This window comes from Grammomys surdaster, unplaced genomic scaffold (genome assembly GCF_004785775.1).
Source record: "Grammomys surdaster isolate TR1022 unplaced genomic scaffold, NIH_TR_1.0 317, whole genome shotgun sequence".
Lineage (NCBI taxonomy): Eukaryota > Metazoa > Chordata > Mammalia > Rodentia > Muridae > Grammomys > Grammomys surdaster.
Window position 1 is genome coordinate 386,826 of NW_021604736.1, and position 19,950 is coordinate 406,775.

Below are 19,950 nucleotides of genomic sequence, written 5' to 3' on the forward strand. Positions count from 1 at the left end.
GAGAGAGAGAGAGAGAGAGAGAGAGAGAGAGAGAGAGAGAGAGAGAGAGAGAGAGATATTAAGACTGACTTACTGACTTGCTGTATCACTCTGACTATACCTATGGGTATGTGTACTTGCTTGGGTGATGTTGGCCAAGTCATAACACTTGAACTTTAGTTTTCTCACGTGGGAAAGTGAAGATGAAGTAGTTTATGTATATACTTTTTCATTTATATAAAACATGGCGAGTATATATCTAATAGACCTTGTCACATGCCAGATTCTTAAATATTTGTTGACCAAAAAATTAATATCTGTATTTCTCAGTATAAAGGAGGTGCTGTCATAGTTGAAATGAACAAGAAGTAAGAAACCATTGATCCTGACCACAAAACAGACAGTAACTATACCATCTTTGTGGAGAAATTTCTGTGCTCTAGTATATGAGCTGCTACAGTGAGCATGTGAAGTCTCTCCAACTTGAGAATTTTCCACTAATCAGTTCTCAGTCCAGGTGGCAGGTCAGAACAGAAGAAATATGGCATCAAATGCTTAACTGTGGTTACTGATCTGATAAGATTCACCTCACTTACTCTAAATAATTGTAGTTTTAACTGAAGCCACAATAGCAGCTCATTCCTTATTAGAAAGCAGAAGGATGTGACCTGAGGCTGAGGCTGGAACCCTGTGCTAGACACCCTGCTGACACAGGAGAAGTAGAACTTTGAAAGAAGTCTGCAAGGCATGGTGGTGCCCAAACCCAGCATGAGGACTGCCAGTTCAAGGCCAGCCAAGCTCCATAACAAAGTCACATCTCCAGCCCTCAGTAAAAACAAATAAGGGAACTCTAAGGTTAAAACCTGAGACTGCCTCCTCTTAGTTCTAAACTAGACACACCCCTAAACTCTTCCCCTACTTCCTCAACCTAAAGAGGGGACTTGTTGCCCTGCTGTGCTCCTGAAGGAGTCAAGGAGATGCCGGAGCCTCACCTTGCACCACCTGGCACAGAAGAGGAATTTAACAAGAGGAGTTTCACGAGAGGGACCTTAGACTCAGGGACATAAGTTCCTACAGGAACAGCTTCACAGTGTTAGCCACTGGGGTAATGAGAGCTACTCACAGAGATTCTGGGCTGTCTTTGAATCCAGCACTTTCAGCTCTTTTACTTTCTTCTTTTGAACAGATTTCTTTTCTTCTCCACCTTCTTGATCCTTCTTGGCTAGTGAGGGAATTAGAAAAACATGATTAAGGATAAGCCACCTTTGCGTATTACTGAATTACAACTGTCCTGGCAAAATGGCCATCCCATTCTCTCTGTTTTAACTGTACTCCTTCAAAGCTAATCTCATTAGCCACTCTTCAATAACTAAATGTTCCCACAGGAATATCTCCTTTTAATTTCTTCAAGAGTCAGTAATGCTTTTCCTCCTTAAACAAAATCTACCTACAGGGAGCAGCTAACTCTCTGTGAAGAACCAAAAAGTAAATATTTTAGGTATTGTATATGGTCTGTCTTAATTTTTAAAAATTATTTATTTTTACTTTATGTGTCCCAGTGTTTTGCCTACACACCTGTGTGTGCATGCCTGGGGGCTAGAAAATGGTGTCAGATCCTCTGGAGCTGGAGTTACAGACAGTTGTAAGCTGTCACACGGGAACTGGGAATTGAACCCAGGTTACCTTAAGGAACAGCCAGTGCTCTTAGTTGCCGACTCATATCTCCAGCCACCCACAGGATCTCAATTTTTCAGTTTCACTACTGTAGCATGAATATAGCTGAATGTCAGTATATAAGTAAGTGACATGGCTGCGTTCCAATAAAACTTCATTCAAAAACACTCTGTGATTGATAAAGCTTTCTAACCCCTATGCTAAGAGTCTCCTACAGTTTACTCACCCTTTTGTGCCCACTAAAAAGCTTCATTATCTTTCAAAGTTCACCTTCAACATGTCTCTCCCTATAAAAATATTTTTAGTTTCTCCAATTCCTATGATCTCTTAGTCACTGATGAACTTGAACAAAAAGAGGTGTAATCAACTCCGTTCCTGCCACGGTCCTCTTCATTATTAAAACAATATATTCACCCCTTTCCACTAAGTCTTCCCCAGTAAATGTACTCACTTTCTGCTTTGATAAAAACAATTTTTACTCTATTTGTAATCTGTACCTTATTCAATATTTTCTAAACATTTCTTAACATCTGCATGACATGTTAATTTTTAACAGTCTATGTTCCTTTAAAAGTGGATATTTTCTCATCTCATTTCAAAATCTCATCTTGATTTTGAGCTTCAAGGATATAGGTAAACTATTTCATTACTATTTCTTCAACAGATAACTATAGCAAAATTTACTAAAAATGACCGGCTTTGAAGGGGCCTGAACAGTGCATAGAAAAGGGAAAAGGGTCCACAGTGGGTAGACTTAACTGTAGCATGCTACCATATACTGTAGCAAAGAGACTGTACTGGGCAGATATGACAGCATAATGTAAAGTGCTATCAGCTTTTACCCATACAAAAATAGTGTAGGACCGGAAGGGCTGCTATGCCCTGGCTGAGACTTTCCACGTGCTGCTGTCTACTAAGTAATAGTCTGCGGTTTTTCTAAGATCAAAACATCCTGATGTAAGCATGGTGCCCTAGGAAGGGAATTTACACTTGACAGCCCATTGCCCCCCAGTTGAGTTCCTGTTTTTCCTTGTGTTTGTGTTTTTCCTTCCCTGGCTTGGTGTATATATATTGAACCTACTCAGTAAAAGCTTTGGCATTCTCTCATAATGGATGACCCGAGTCTGTGTCCATCCTTTAATCCCCCAGGCCTACGCCTGAGCTCAGTACCGTGGCAGCACTGGTGCTGTCAAATAGCTCTGAAAGCCAAGAAACTAAAAATTCAATTGCTTCTGAGTAGAGGAATGGGATGCCTGAGCTCAAGAGAAGGAGGATGCCCCTTTTTGATGTTTTGAGACAAGATTTCACTAAATAACTCTGGCTGACCTAGAACTCTTACTCTGTAGATCAGACTGGCCTCAAACCTTCTTGACAATCTTCCTGCCTCTGCCTTCCAAATAGTGTGATTATAGGCATGTACACTAATATCTGGCTATAACATTTTTATACTTTTTATACCGTTAATAGTTAGATCACATATAAAATATTATATATGGTAAAATAATAAAATCAAAACAATAATCAAGTTATATGACAAAAGGCACACAAAACTATTAAAAGTCACCCTTGGGCTGGGTAAGCAGGTCAGTAGTAGAGCACAAATGTCCAGTACTGCAGGGGAAAATGCCATTCATCCCTTTGGCCTAGCAGTTCCAATTTAAGAAGTAAAAATGCTAAACATGAAGATTCATTACTTCAGCAACAACTTACTGGGAGCCTAACTTGTGACAGGTTGTGTTGGACAATGGAAATAAGACAAATTAATAAAACTAAGACAAGACTGTGTCTTCATTCTAATAAAGTGAAACAGACTAAGCCTGCTAATAGACGAGATACTATGTTAGAAGACAGTAAGTGTTGTGAAAAATTGCAGGGAGATTGATGGAAGCCTTAGGTGAGTGGCTGGGGAATCGCTTACTGAAAAGATGGCATTGAATAAAGACCATTAGAAGTTATGGGAATGAGCCTATGTCAGCTAACCCTGGTTGCCAACTTGCCTACATCAGAAATCAACAAAAACCCAAGCAGCCGGGCATGTCTGTGAGGGGTTTTCTTTTCTTCTTCCCCACTCCCTTTTTGTTTGAGACAGTCCTGGCTGTCCTGAAACTCACTCTGTAGACCAGGCTGGCCTCAAACTCAGAGATCCATTTGCCTCTACCTCCTCAGTGCTGGAATTAAAGACGTATACCACCATTACTATATAAAAAAGGTTACATTTTATATTTCTAATCTTTTATGTGTAGGAATCTATGTAATTTGATATATGTGCCATGTAAGTGCTACAAAATAAGCATGTTGTAAGGTCAATAAAATATAGTAGTATAAAGCTAAAATAGTGATTCTGTAGGAACATGTCAAGTGACTAAAGAAATGGAAGAAATTCTTAAGTAGGTATCATATGGTTAGAATACTAAAATCAACGCAGAATCAATGAAAAGAGAATAGTCTAATACAGAGACTGATTAACTTTCACTTAAAGTACGAATGGTACACTGGTTAGTTGTATGTCAACTTGACACAACCTAGAAGCTAGAGTCATTTCAGAAAAGGAAACCTCAGTTAAGAAAATGCCCTCACCAGATGGTCAAGCCTGTGGTGCATTTTCTTGATTGGTGATTGGTGTGCTTGAGCTCAGCTCACTGTGGACAGTGCCATCCCTGGGCTAATGGTTCTGAGTGCTATGAGAAAGCAGGCTAAGCAAGCCATGAGGAGCAAGCAGTGTTCCTTCAAAGCTTTCTCTCAGTGATGGACTTACAAGCTGGAAGGTAAAATAAGCCCTTTCCTTCCCAAGTTACGTTTGGTCACGGTGTTTCATCACATCAGTGGAAATCCTAACTATGGCAGATGATAAATAATTCAGGGTAGCACATCTATTCAACTCTGCTGGTAAAATATGAAGGTAGCCACCCACAATAATTATTTGAATAGATTGCTATGATCCAATAAAACTTTATTAATAAGATAGGCTGGTACAATTTCTAATTCCTGATCTAATCCACAGTGCTGGAACAACTAGCTCTCCACTTCGACAATTAAAGAGGCCATTTATTTGAGGGAGATCAAGGCAGGTACACGAAAGAGTCAAAAGAGAAGGGTAATGATGTAATTATATTATAATCTCAAAACTAAATAATTATTTTAAAAACTTTCTAATAATAACAAGAAATTAAGATGGTATAAGAGAGCCTGTGGCTGGTGAGATGGCTCTGCAGGTAAAGACACTTGATCAAACCCACACAGTGAAAGAGAAAGAATCGATTCTCACAGGCTCTTCTCTGGTCTCCACATGTGTGCCATGGTACACATGCACTTCATCACATACTCAGTGTTTAAAACAAAAGATAGTTTGGTTTAATCCTATGACATTAAAAACATTTCAATATAATGAAAACAATCAAATAAATTATCTAAAAACGCTGGTGTAATACTCAGAAAAGCACCGTGAACACATGGAACAGTTAGTTGCTAAGAAGTGGTGATCTGATCGGCGACGTGAACTACATACTGGAGTACTGCTTCAAAACAAACCTATGGCTCTGTGGGGAAGGAATGACCCATTCTACCCAAAGAAAGGATTACAGTGTAGCTTTCCTCAGTAAGCGGGGAATTCAAAAGGATTCATCTTGAGCAAAGAATGTGAACCTAGAAATGGAAAACCAGGGGCACACAAGGCACAAGTCCTGTCACAGCTCAACCCTGACTGCCTTAAGGTAGTCCCCCCTCATCCTAGAGAATACCGTAAGATCTTTTCCAAACAGTGTTAACATCATTTGGAGTTGCTACAATTTTTTATGTACAATATCTGATGGCATGCCAAAACATGGACACTACCCAAATTCAAAGGGAAAACATCCAGTTAGCATATACAATATGACCCAGATAAGGGAGCAAGGATTTACAGCCATACTATATTGTAATTCCTGGTGGAGGCTTACTTCCATGCTGGTTAGATTTTGTCAACTTGACACAAACTTGAGAGAGGAAAATGCCTTTATCAGATCACCTATAGTCAAATCTGCAGAGCACGTTCTTGATTAACAGTCGATGTGTCTGGCTCACTGGGTGGTACTATCTCTGGGTAGGTGGTCCTGTGTTGTACAAGAAAACAGGCTGAGCAAGCTATGGATAGCAAGCCACAAGGAGCAAGCCAGTAGCAGTGCCCCTCTATGGTCTCTGCTTCAGGTTGTGCCTCCAGTTTCCTGCCCTGAGAACCTGTCCTGAATTCCCTTCATAAAAGACTGTAGGATAAAATAAGCCCTTTCCTCCCCAAGGTGCTCTGTGGTCATGCTGTTTAACACAGCAAAATAAACTAAACTAACACACACCTATCTTCCCACCATTTGGGGGTTGAGACAGGAGGACTACAATGAGAGCTCAAGGCCAGGAAGAACAAAATATTTGAGATTCTTTCTTAAAATAAAATAAATAAAAATTTAAACATGGAGAAAAAAACCTATGGTAATATATGAGAAAATTGGGGTAGTAGGAAAAAACCTCAGAAGGAAAGCATGAAGTTGATAGTTAACACCAAGTTCTAGTGTTGTGTTGGTTCGTTTCTGTCAACTGAACTCAAGTGAAAGAAGGAAACCTTAACTGAGGGATCATCTCATCAGATTGCCTGCAGGAAAGTCTGTGGGGGCATTTTCTTCATTACTGATGTCAGAGGGCCCAGCCCACTGTGGACTTGTACAGGCAAGTGGTCCTGGGTAGTACAAGAAAGCAGGCTGAGCAAGCTATAGAGAGCAGTTAAAAGCAGTGCTCCTCTGTGGTCTCTGCTGCAGTTCTTGCCTTGAGTTCCTGCCTGGGCTTCTCCTTCATGATAGACTGTAAGCTGTAACATGAAATAAACCCTTTCTTCCTTGTGTTGGTTTTGGTCAATATTTTATTTTGGCAATAGGAAGTAACTGTCCTAGTTAGGGTTTGACCATGCTGTTTTTAAGAGGGCAATGGAAGGACTTTGGAGCTATGGGCTAGAAAATCCATTGATTAATGACAGAAATACAGATTATGGAGACCTGACTTGTAAAGTTTTGAGGGAAGTTTGGAAGTTCCTCAAGACTCTACAGGGGTCATTCCTGTGCTATTTTATATCAAGAATCTGTGGAGTTTGGCTTTTTGGAGGCTGAAGAATCAACTGCAATTAACAAGAAACCAGCACCACAGAGGTAAAACTTTTCTTTATTTTACTGGGATAATGGGTGCCGGTTAGCCAGGGCTAAAAAATCATCTTTGATTTGATTCTTTGATTAAGACTCCAGAATAACTGAGGTGAAATCCAGGAAGGATTTCCTCAGGGTCAGCACACAGAAGCTGCGGTCCAGAGGTGATCAATGCTGCATCAAACTATCAGCTGAGCTTGGCAAGTGTAAGACTCTCTTAAATGGGGCTGGTCTGGAAAGCAGCCGAGGCTCGCACTGAGAGAAGCCAGGAGAGGTCACTGGTGAAGATGCAGCCTCAGTGGCAGTGGAGACCCAGGATTTGAGATGCAGGACTGTGGGGTAATACCACCAAGGCCAGCAGCAGGTATGGAGTGGAGCCATCATGAGCCTACAAGACAAGCTTTGTGTGCTGTGGATGCAGAGCTGGAGAGATGAGCCTTTTCAAAGCCAGAAGATCAAGAGTGAGCTCCAGGTGTCAGACACTGAGCTATTTACATTGTTGAATTTTGGCTTTGCTCTGATATGACTGTAACTGACCCCTTTAAAATAAGCATATACATTTACTTTATAGGAACCCATAATTAAGAAACTCGGGATTTCTAAAAATAACTTAATTTTTAAATAGCTGAAGTTTTTATACAACTGTGGGACTTTTAAAAGTTGGACTGTCCACTATGATACTAAGGTGCCATCTTGGGAATAAACAAGAAGGAACAGTTATGGTTGAATAGTGATGTGTTTGTGTGTCAAGTTGAGAAAGGGTTGTTAGCATTCCTTCTAGGCTCCACCCCACAGTTACCTGGCAACAGTCAAGTATGCCTGACTCACTATAAAAGGGGCTATTTGCTCCCTCTTCACTTTCTTATCCTCTTACTCTCTGCTCCTTCTCCCTCTCTCCCCACCCCAACCACTCTCCACATGTTCCTGGCTGGCCTCTCCTCTCACTCCAACTCCCCCTCACCCCTCCTCATCTTCTTCCTCCCCCCCCCATGCCCTAAATAAACTCTAATCCATACGATATCTGTTGTCTGGCTGGTACCTCAGGAGGAAGAGATGCCTCAGCATGGGCCCGCAAAGGCACCCTCTACACACACCATACCTCCCTTCTACAAACTTATGCTTGGCCCTCTTTTTTTTTTATATAAGACATAACATTGCTGCCATAACACAGGTTCACAAACTCCCAGGTTCACATCTCCCATGGCCACAAGGAATTCCTTCCATGCTAGACCTATCCACCCAAAAATAGGTGAAATGGTAAATGACCCCCGACAGGTCAGTGTAAAAGTCCCGTGGTCCCAAGGGAGGGCTGTTGAGCTCCCAGCCACCTTGTGGTGTCCTTGAGGATGGAGGTATTCACAGTCATAACTGGCTGTCTCACTGACTCTGTTCTAGGACCTCTACTCTTGGGTGAGCTACCTCTCCCACCTCGAGACAGTTTTCTCTCTAGGCTTCTCTCCTGAAAAAAATCCTAGGCTGAGCCTAGGTAAACCATTCTCCTGCTGTCTATTACTCAGGGCATGGACCCAACCTCTGTTATTTTAATTAATACATGACATTTAGATTATAATGTATCCTTCCCAGATTTCTGACTACAATGACAACTAAGCTTGACAGCTAGAAAACAGACCTCCAGCTCCTTACCTAAGGTAATCCACCACCTTATTAGCTCACTAGTCAATTTGTTCACCAGTTAAGACTGCCAGGTCTCTTATCATATCAGACAGGTTTGCCTTGTACACAGACATCACGATAAAAGATACACAAGTTCCTATGTAAGCTTTCACAGATAACCTTCTGTTACTTCCTTATCTAGACTCAGTTTCAGTGACTAAATGCTTCCTATTTCCTCTCCTTGCTATGCAATGCAAATTGTCCTAACATGAACCAAGAGTTCTTATAAATTAGCCTAACCCTAATAAAACATTCCACTATATGATCCACTTTTATAATCACAAGTTCAGTTTCCTTTGGTTGTCTTTTAACTATGAACTTAAAGTGTTTCTCCTGCTAAATCCACACTACCAGGTATCATACTCAATATAAGTTTCCTTTTGTTGACTTTTAACTGTAGACTTAAGGTGTTTCTCCTGCTAAATCTTTATGATCAACTATCCTATTTACTAGGTCAAGGTTTTCAGTTTCCTTTGTCTTTTAAATATAAACTTACAAATGTGTTTCATTATGCTATTCAGTCTCCTAGACAGAAGAAAAAAGCCCTGCTTGCTCCTTCTGCTCCACGAAAAGTTTTTTTTGTTTTTTGGTCTTCCTAAGCTCACCTTAAAAAATGTTCATGTTGCTAACAAATTTACCTCTTTTGTAAACTTATAAGCTACAGGAAACCCATTCAGATCTACCTCTCATGGACCAAATAGACTCCATCCAGATAAGTACACCTGCCAATCAATAGCCTAAGTTCCCACTTGCCACCTATTCCAGAGAGTGGGATTCCTCTCCTCTCCTGTGCCCTGGGATTGGGACTCCCCTCGCCCCCAACCACCAAGACCTAAGGGTTTCAAATATATACCTAAGAAAATTCTTTTTCTCCCAAATGTACTTAACTTTATTCTTTATCTCTAATGTGTGTGTGTGTGTGTATGTGTGTGTGTGTGCGCACGCGCGCATCCTGCCAAGTCCAGGTGTTTACTCAAAATCTATATCCAGGACAGCTCCGGAGAAGCAATCCACAGATGCTCCAATGTACTCACACAGACACAGATGCTTCTACTGGATCTGCTCCTTCCTACTCACAGATGTTCCACAGACCCTGGACAGCAAGAAAACAGCCAACTCTCCTAAGATTAGACTAATTCCCTATCCCCATATTCTTAGGTTTCCCAGAGAAACATCATTCCAAAGTTATTAGGAAGTAGCTAAAGATCATGATCTTATTCCTGCTTCACCATCTCCTCTTTCTAGTTTTTCCTTTTTTTTTAATTAAACCAAAATGGAGGTGTTAGCATTCCTTCTAGGCTCTGCCCCACAGTTACCTGGCAAGGGCCAGGTATGCCTGACTCACTATAAAAGAGCTGTTTCCCCCCCTCTCCCCAGCTCCTCTCTTACTCTCTGCCCCTTCTCTCCCTCTCCCTCTCCCCCCTCTCTCTACATGTTCTTAGCTGGCCTGGCCTCTTCTCCTCTTCCTCCTCCCTCTCTCTCTCCCAACTCCCCTCCGCATACCCTAAATAAACTCTAATTCATACTATATCCGTTGTATGGCTGGTACCTCGGGAAAGAATGCCTCAGTACGGGCCCGCAGAGGCATCCTCCCACTCCTGCACCACACCTTGCTTCTAACAAACATATCCTTGATCCTCTTTTTTATAAAACACAACAGGGGTCAATTGTGTGGGTTAATTTCTGCCAACCTGACATAAATCTAGAGTTATTTGGGGAAAAGGAACCTTAATTGAGAGATCAGCCCCAGACAGTGTCTGCAGGTAACTCTGTGGGAACATTTTCTTGATTGATGATTGATGTGAGAGGGCCCAGCCCACATCAGACAGTGACAACACTGGGCTGTGGTCCTGGATGGCAGAGCAAGCTGAGCAGGCCATTGACAGGAGCCAGTAAGCAGTATTCTTCCATGTATGTTGTCTTTGCTTCAGCCCTTGCCTTGACTTCCCTTCCTGATGGGTTGAATCATAAAATGAACTCCCTAAGTTGCTTTTGGTCATGGTATTTATCATAGCAACAGAAAGCAAGTAGGACAAATACCATCTCAAAAAAATGGCAAACTTTATCATGTTCATTAGATAGAGTATAGTAAATGTGCATGTAGTCTTAGCTATCCACTAGAAGGATAGCAAAAATATAAGAAAAATAGAAAATAATTAAAATTTAAAATAATCCATAAGAAGACAAAAATTTAAAAAAAGGACATGAAATGCAAAAATCAGAAAGTAATGACATGGAACAGACCAACTCCAAAAGATTTGCCAAACATACAAAGTATGCACTTCTTAAAACAGACACATTTTAAAGACAAGAATACATACCAAGGGTAAAACAGTTGCAGAAGTTAAGCCAATTATAAGAAATACCAGGCCAAAGGAAAGCTGCAGCAGCTACACTACTGTCAGACAGAGACGATGGCTCTAACTACTGTGATCAGACTCAGTTTATAGTGATAAAGGACAAAGCCATAAGGAAGACAGAATAACTCTAAATTAAATGTATTAAACAATTTAGTTCAAAATATTTTAAAAAAAACTGTTTACTGCAAGAGACAGTGGGGCCTCAGAGAACGGAGTATAAAAATGAGACTGACTAAAGACTCATGCAATGGCCAACTTTAATCAGAGCATCAGGCAATTTATACCCTGAGGGTTAAGAAGAATCCCATAAGTTCCAACAGAACAATCAGATGAATTAAAGAGAGTGGAAAAATTAACATCCTTTAAATAGTACCAATCAAAACAAGCAGCCATTTGAAAATGCTGGCACATGCCTGCAATTTGAGCACTCAATTCTGAGACCAAAGCCAGCCGGGGCTTTAAAACAGTCTTAGAGTTACTACTGTGTGATGAGACACCATGACCAAAAGCAGATTGGGGAGAAAAAGGTTTAATTCACTCACATTTCCAAGTTAACAGTTAATCATCAAAAGCAGTGAGGGCAGGAACTCAAGCAAGGCAAGAACCTGGAGGCAGGAGCTGATGATGCAGAGGCCATGGAGGGGTGCTGCTTACTGGCTTGCTCCCCCCTTCATTCTTATAGAAGTCAGGACTACAGCCCAGGGGTGGCCCTACTAGGGCTGGGTCCTAACTGATCACTAATTAAGAAAAATGCCTTACAGCCAGATCTTATAGTGGCATTTTCTCAATTAAGGCTCCCTCCTCTCAGAGATTGTATCAGGTTGACATATAACTAGCCAGTATACAAATAATCCCCCCCCAAAAATCAGACAAAATAGAAACACATTTAATAAACCTGATTCGAGTGATATAAAACATCAAAAATGACAAAATGCATATTCTGTGTGTAAATAGCATATAGCACAAAATTTGCCATGTACTGGGTGAATATTAAGCCTGAACAAATTTCAAAGGATAGCAGTCATAGCAATCATTCCAAGTATGTTGCCTGACCCCAGAATTCAGTTAAAAGGTAACTAGAAAGTTCTGAACTATTTGAACATTGAACAAAAATGAAGTAACTCTAGAGCCAGGTAGGATACTAGAAAATATTTTAAATAGGATGAAATCAACACTTGACACAGAACAATAGAACACATAGAAAACAAAAACATGATATTGGATTTATGCCCAGATATTTCAAGTAAGTATGTTAGATAGAAACAGATCAATGGTATTGCTGGGCAGTGGTGGTGCATGCCTTTAATCCCAACACAGAGGCAGGGGGATCTGAGTTTGAGGTCAGCTTGGTCAGCAGAGTGAGTTCCAGGACAGCCAGGGCTATACAGAAAAACCCTATCTTGAATCTACAACCACCCCCCCCAAAAAAAACCCAAAATTCAACTGTATCTACATTCCATGTCTACTACGGCTGCATGGGGACCCTGTCAAACCACCAGCAGAGCAGCATCAGACATGGCCATCAATGGAGCAAACCCTCCCAACACTACAACAGTCTTGGCTCCTCCCAAAGACTACAAGATTTTGATATATACTCTGTTGAGGTTTAGTGTCAAATGCCTGGCACATAATACATATTCAATGAATAAAAATCGAGATTGTCAGTTGGGCTTGCTTATAAGAAGAAAAAAATCTACTTCGGGCCAGTGAGTTGGCTGAGTGGATGAAGCACGTGACATGTGTTGTGAGGACCTGAGGGGGGTCCTGGAACCCATGTAAAGTCAGACGTGGTATCAAGGTCTGTAATCCCAGTTCTCTACAGCAAGCTGGGAGATGGGGACAGGAGAATCCTTGAAGTCTGCAGGCCAGCCAGACTGGCATAAACAGTGTTGAATAATAAGAGACCCTGGCTCAAACAAGGTAGAAGGTAAGGGCCAACACCCAAGGCTGCTCCCTTAGCTGCTACATACATATGCTATAGCATTCAAACACAAGCGTACACACTCTCTCCCTCTCTCGATTTAAAAAGAAAATCATACAAGTTAAATACACAGAAAGGCTAAAGTCAAAGGAATAAGAAAGTTTTATAAGGTTTATAGCAGACAAATTCTAACTAAAAGGAAGTTGCTGAATTTGCACTGACATTAAACAAAGATTAAAAAAAAATCAGAGTAGAAGAGATATAAACTCTTTAATGATATAGTTCATTAAGATGTAAGACTTTGGATTTGTATGTACCTAGCAATGTACTTTTGATCATAATCATAAACACCAAATGCATATAACCTCAATCTAACCAGAAGGACACATCAGACAAATCCACGCTGTTAGGCCAAGGTAATTTAAATCAAGGCTGAGTCCATTTTTGGCTGTGGACTCCTATAAAGCTCCATCTCGCTCTTTCCATTCCAAGTTATACATCATAGAAAAGGTGACAACCAACATTTCCTCCTTTGGCACAAAAAAAAGCAAAACTATGCTAGGTTTGTCTATGTACAAGAACCCCCATCCTGGCTGCACCTCTAACCATAATAAAAGCCCAGGACTGTCCCTTTTCTTTGCTTTCTGCTCAAGATCTACTCACCCCCACCCTATGCTGGCCTTCTTACAGTTTCCTTCTATAGGCTAGGCTGGCCTGGAACTTACTGGAAGGAATTGAGCACACACAGCAAATTTATAATGCATATAACACTGTAAGACATAAAGAAAGCTACCAATTCAAGATCAAAATCACAAGAGTACCAACCACCATTCTATTAGCAAGATATCCTCAGATTTAGATCCCTGGAAGCTATGAATAAAAAGCATATGTAGCAAAATGGACTGTGCAGGCATGAATAATAAAAATTTGAGAGTATATTTTGCATTATCCAAGTAGTTTAATGTATCAAAAGGGTACGAGGAAGTCAGAAGGGCAAGAGTTAGAGATGTGAAGAGTTAGAGGGGCAGAGCAGAGGTGTGTGAGACGAAGATTCTTTGATGTGTCTTTCAAGAGGGAAGAAGGAATGGAGAACCAGCCTGCCTCGTCTTATGCTTAAAAGCCACCTTAAAAGTAAAGCTTAGGCTCATTCCTCTTTATGCTTAATCCTGTTTCTCAAGGATTAGGCTACGCCCCACCTGTAACCTTGACTATAAATGGTTCTATTCTGCCTATTTCAGGACAGCAATTATGTCTTTGTTTCAAAAAGTTGTTTATAACCATCTTGTAAATCTACCTTTGTTTTAAAAGGTTATCTGACCACCTATGAAGGAAGGCCTTGTTACAACTACCTGTTGTTATGCCCACTTTGAAACCATGGTATTGTTTCAGGAGGTCATCAGGACTAAGTTTTTATGCTTGGTGCTCTGCTCCTGTGACTCCACCAATTTTGTCCACCAAATTCCCCTGTTTGGAAACCTCCTCCCCCTGAACTATAAAAACCTTGTCTTCCTCACATCTAATGCTGACCTCTTGAACCTCACCTTAGGGGAAGGCACCCCATGTAAATGAATAAAAAGGCTTGCTTTATTTAATCTGGCCATGATGATTTGGGTTGGCAGTCCTCTCACATCTTTGGGATTAACATTAGCCCTCAGAGAACACAGATTGATGGGAAAGCCAAGGAAACATTCTCTACAGACAGAACACAGCCCTGCCAACACCTTGACTTTGGAACTTACAGCCTCCAGAACTGAAAGATAATTATATTTTGGGGGGCCTTTTAAAATATATATATGTATATATAAATTATATTGTTTAAGTCATTAAATCTGTAGTCATTTTTTTTTCCAAACCATCGACAGGAAACAAAAACATTCTCTATGTGGAAATTAAGTGTTCATACATAACCTATTGAAAAGAAACAGCACTGGAAATCAGAAAACTTACAGGACCAAATGATGACAGAACTGCTTCCTGCTATGAGCTGAATCTGTTCTCCTAAAATTAGCATAAAGAAACTCTAAACTCCAACCCTCAGCATGTGACTGCATTTGTGAATCTTAATTGGCCATTCAGACGGTCTTTAATCCAACCTGCCTGGTGTCCTCACATCTTCTACCCCAAAATCTGGACTCACAGAGACACAGAGAAATGTGCACACACATAAGAAAAGAAATCACAAATGAGAACATGGTACGAGGGTGGACATCTGAAAACCAAGGAGAAAAGCCTCAGAGTTAAATTTGAGAAATTAACTTCTGCTTGTTTAAGCAGCTGATGCCTGCTTCTCTGCTTTTGCAGCCCTGGCGACTAAGACATTGTCTACTAGTGGATACACCTAGAAAGTAACGGAAACAATAATTTACAGTCTCTAGTGTACACACGGGAGGAGGGGCCTTAAAGCTAAGTGATGAAGCACCCGGGGCTGGGGAGGAGGCTCAGCAGTTATAGCATGGACTGCTCTTACAGAGGACCAGGGTTCTAGGGCAGCCACCTGAGATTCAGATCCAGGGGACTCAATGTCTCTGGCCCCTATAGGGCTCTGGTACTTTTGTGCACATGTGCTCACAAAAATTAAAAATATTAAAAAAGAAATTAGAATTCAAACAGTAAACTAAAAAGTTAAAAACTAAAGAAAAGATTTAAATGTATGAATTTTACTGAAGAGATTAACCAAGTCAAAAATTACTTTTTTTCCCCCAAATAAAAGACCAATAAATCCAATAATCTCTGGTGAAGATGATCAGTATTTAGCAGTGAGAGGGTTACTATAAATTAGGTACAAGTCACCAACATCTAAAATGGGCGGCTCAGTTGCAGAGCTTTTGTCTTGCCTGTGTGAGGGTTTAGTTCCCCAGATCTGAAAATTCAGATGGAACTAAGTATGCCTCAAGTACTAAGATAAAATTGATGTAAAATATATACAAAAACTTTGATCAAACAGATAACTTTCTAAAGCAGTATAACTTAACCAAACTTAACTGAGAAAAACTAGAATTGAGCTATGACCATGACATAAAGCTTAAACTTTATTTTAGTTGGGGCTGAAGAGACAAGCTAAGTGGTTACAAGGGTACAAGCACTGGCTGCTTTTCTAGAGGACCTTGATTCAGTTCCCAGCACCCGTACAGCAGCTCACAGCCCAATGTCACTCCAGTCCCAGGGGATCTGACACCCACTTCCCCCTCCACGGGCACTGCACACACACTGTGTAGACACAGACACACAGACACACACACACACACAGGCTAAACACTCATACACACATAAAAATATTTCTTAATTGACCCAGGTGACTTTTCTAGCTAATTATATTTCAAATATTTAAAGAATAAATAACAAATGCCTCTAATTTCATGGAAAAAAATCTACAAATTAGAAAAATACTCAATTCTTTTTGCAAAACTGACAAAAACGTTAATACCCAAATATAAAAGTATTAATAGAATATATTCCTAAACAAAACATAACAAATTCAATTAGATCACATAAAATGAAAAGGAAAATCAATCAAGCCCTAGTTTTATTTTAGGGACTAAAGACTTTTTTAAGGAATTCAAATGTATTTAGTTAACACATTTCACCACAGTCATATATTATGGGAGATAAATATGATCATCCTCACAATACGAAAACATTTTATCAAATTCAACACCTATTCACAACAATCAATGCTCTAAGCAAACTTGGAAAGGACAGGAATTCTACACATTTGACTAGGGAATCTACTAAAGCTGAAGGCATAAAGCCCACTTCATGGTAAACAATGAAAACTTCCAAGATTGGAGGCAGAGGTCATTATGATCAGCTGCATCCAGTAAGTGTCTGAAGATGTTATTAAATAAAGGAGGGGGGAAAAAGAAACAATACTTATCACTTAAAGATGGTTGTTAATGTAAAAAAAAAAACCTCAAAGAATTTATGCATGAATTATGAATCAACTACAACAGAAAAAAAAAGCAATTGAAATAGTATAGAAATATAAAGCACTTAAAATTTCGTAAAAGTTGATTGAGTAGCAAGCTGGCAGGAGATACCTCAATGGAGATGTCCAAGCAACCTGAGGACCTGACTTCCATTTTTCAGAACCCTTATAAAGAGGGACGGACACATTAGTGTATGCCTGTAGTCCCAGCCCTCCCATGAGAGATCAGAGGTGGAGACAGGAGAATCCCTACAAGCTTGCAGACCAGTTAGTCTAGTGTAAGCAACCGTGAACGAGAGACCTTTTCTTAAAAAGGGTGCAAGGCAATGATGCACGCTTAAGGTTGCCTGAAGCCCTGGACTTCTTAAACTATGCATTCACTGTAAGTGTGAAGATTGATAACCCCAAGCTCTTTATATAAACATATGTTTACATAGAGACACAATAAAAAACAATGCAAGCACAAACCAAAGAACCTAGAACACACGTAACTGACAACAGATTAATATTTAGAACATATAAGGAATCCTTTTATTTGCAATCATCACTACTACTATACAATCCTATGTATACCAGTAATTGCTAGCAACACAGAAGGGACAATCAGATATTATGTGCCTTCAGAACAGAAGGATTTATAGAACCCAATATCCATTAACAAGATATCTTGGCAAAACCTAACCAGATAAAAGAGCCTGAATTTGATTAACTCTTCAGCTCCAATTAACAATTTATAGCAGATGCAGGGAATAAAACATACACCATGGAAAACAAGCAGAAAATCCAGAAGACAGGACTCCACAAACCAAAGACAGAACTTTCTTTTCTAGCAGATGAATGCCAAGAAGAAAGCCTGCAGAGTAAGGGGGGACAACTGAAAACCACAGACCAACAAAAGAATGAAATCCTGTCATCTTCAGGAAAGTAGATGGAACCAGAGGACATACTGAACGAAATAAGCCAGACACAAAAGTAGAGTATTTCTTAAGTACAAACTTTAAAAAAAAAAAGCCATAACCTAAAAATAGAAGGTGGTCTACGAGGGCCCGGGAGGGGGGGGGAAGTGAGGGAGGGGGTGAGGATGAGTGAGCATTATGAATGCACGATATATGTATGGGAACGCCATGATGAAGCACGAACGCACATAACTAATGCATGCTAACAAAGAGGGAAAACAGGCAAATTACAGTGCTCATACATGTAAACTTAATCAGGACAGCTGTTTTTCCTGAGAAGGCTTATCATAGTTCTAAGGGCCTCCAGAAAGTAACTGCCTTGTAGTTTATAATGGTCTTCACTGCATGGCAGGTCCTTAAGTGACCCATTTTCTGCCTGACAGAAAAATTATCCCAAGCAAACAGCTAGAGGGAAAACGATTGCTGTGGGTGTGGTAATACAGGGACTGCCATACAATTTAGAGTCAAGAACATTGCTTAAACATTTCTCCACTTCTTGACAATTGTGAAATTCTGGAAAGATTATCTAGCAATGCTTATGTATGTGTAGAGATAATAGAACCTGAGCTTATTCATCTGTGATGAGATTCAAATTATATATATAAACATATTTACACATATAATTGCATACATGCAATTGTATATATTGAATTATGTATGTATGTATGTGTAGTAATGGACATCCATAGGAGTTTGAGACAATTACTTAAATACACGCTATCATGCTTGTTACAAAGAATGAAGTCATTTGAAGCAGAATTAAAAAGAATATAATTTAGATCTTCTCTCTGTAGTCTTGTTGGATGCAAAATAATTTGAAATATGATAGACAGTAATTTCCATGAAAGTGGCAAGAATTATTTATTAAACAAATGAACTCTACTCAAAATGTGGCAACTGTCTTATTTGTAAGTGTAATGACTCAATGTACTTGAAGTGTTCAGTGGAATTGCGGGATGTGTGTGTAGTTGTTTGTGGTTTTGTTATATTTAATAGCAAGAAAGTAAGCATTAAAAGAACCAAAGGGTCATCTGAAGGAAGGAGAGGGAAGACTGGTAGTAACATGAGCAACAACCTCACTCATTATTTAAAGTATCAGTGCACAACAGACAATGGTTGTAGCAAGACCTACAAAGTTAAGGTAGAGAGTAAGGGCGAAGGTTATGACTGGATTATTTACAGATAGACTTGAGAACTATGGGACAAATAGTATAATCAAGCAGCCTTTGTGCAGGCACTACTGAATTGTAGTTAGTTATCTGCTCTTTCAAAATGGTGGTGAGCTGATTCAGAAGACACTATCTACTGTCAGAGGGAAGGAACAGGAAGAGCCTTTAAAAGGAGCATGATGTCAGAAGTGAGGAGAGTGAGTGCTGTGAGGAGTGAGTGCTGTGGGTGGGCGACCAGCTGTCAATGGAAGGGAGTGTTGGGGCACAGAGGTCTTGGTGATGTTCTAGTTCTTCATCTAGGAGTTGGTTACATAAATTTAAATTTCAGTTTTAAAAATTTACTGACTGGCCAGGTGTATTGGCATATGCCTTTAATTTCAGCAGTTGAAAGCCAGCCTGGTCTACAACAAAGTTAGTTCAGGATAGCAAGGGCTACACAGAAAAATCATGTCTCAAAAAACAAAACAAACAAAAAGTTATTCACCAATACACATGATTTGGACATTTCAACCAAGATATACCCACACCTCACCAAACATGTTACATATTCATCACAGGCAAAGACTACAACTACAAGGGAACATAGACAAAAATAGTTTGCTTTATAGAATGATATCACTATGTAAAATTCTAAAACTGTTATCCTTCAGGATGCTGTGAGAAAGACATGGTTCTTGGCATTACATATCATTCGCATGCTTACATCCAGAACATAGCTAGTTTTGATTTTGCTTTGACACTGACTTGAAAAAGAATTTGACAACCAGCAGTAAACAGTCACAATGCAGAAGAACCCACAGGACACTTCCATAAGCCTGTCACCTTCCAAGCACTGCAACAAAATGGAGCATCACCTGAGTACACAAGTATTAACATAAAGCCTTGCCAAGACTTGTGGATCCCAGCCCTACTTTATGGTAAGGATGGATGCCCACAATAATCACACTTCCCACTGAATGGTATCAGCTTGGCAAAGGGAGGGGGGGAATTTTCTTCCCAAAGACCAACACAAAAAAACAGTGCGCGCGTGCACGCGCGCGCGCACACACACACACACACACACACACACACACACACACACACACACAGAGAGAGAGAGAGAGAGAGAGAGAGAGAGAGAGAGAGAGAGAGAG

General features: G+C 40.1%; 1 protein-coding gene across 2 annotated transcripts in view; it reads right to left on the bottom strand.

The window, feature by feature from the left end:
* The window catches only part of Diaph1 (diaphanous related formin 1), a 96,958-nt gene that overhangs the window by 15,735 nt on the left and 61,273 nt on the right, over nt 1-19,950 (bottom strand). For both annotated transcript variants that reach the window (XM_028777888.1, XM_028777887.1), the window contains one exon: nt 1,103-1,201. In XM_028777888.1, coding sequence (XP_028633721.1) covers nt 1,103-1,201 — 99 coding nt within the window. The remainder of the gene's footprint in view (nt 1-1,102; nt 1,202-19,950) is intronic.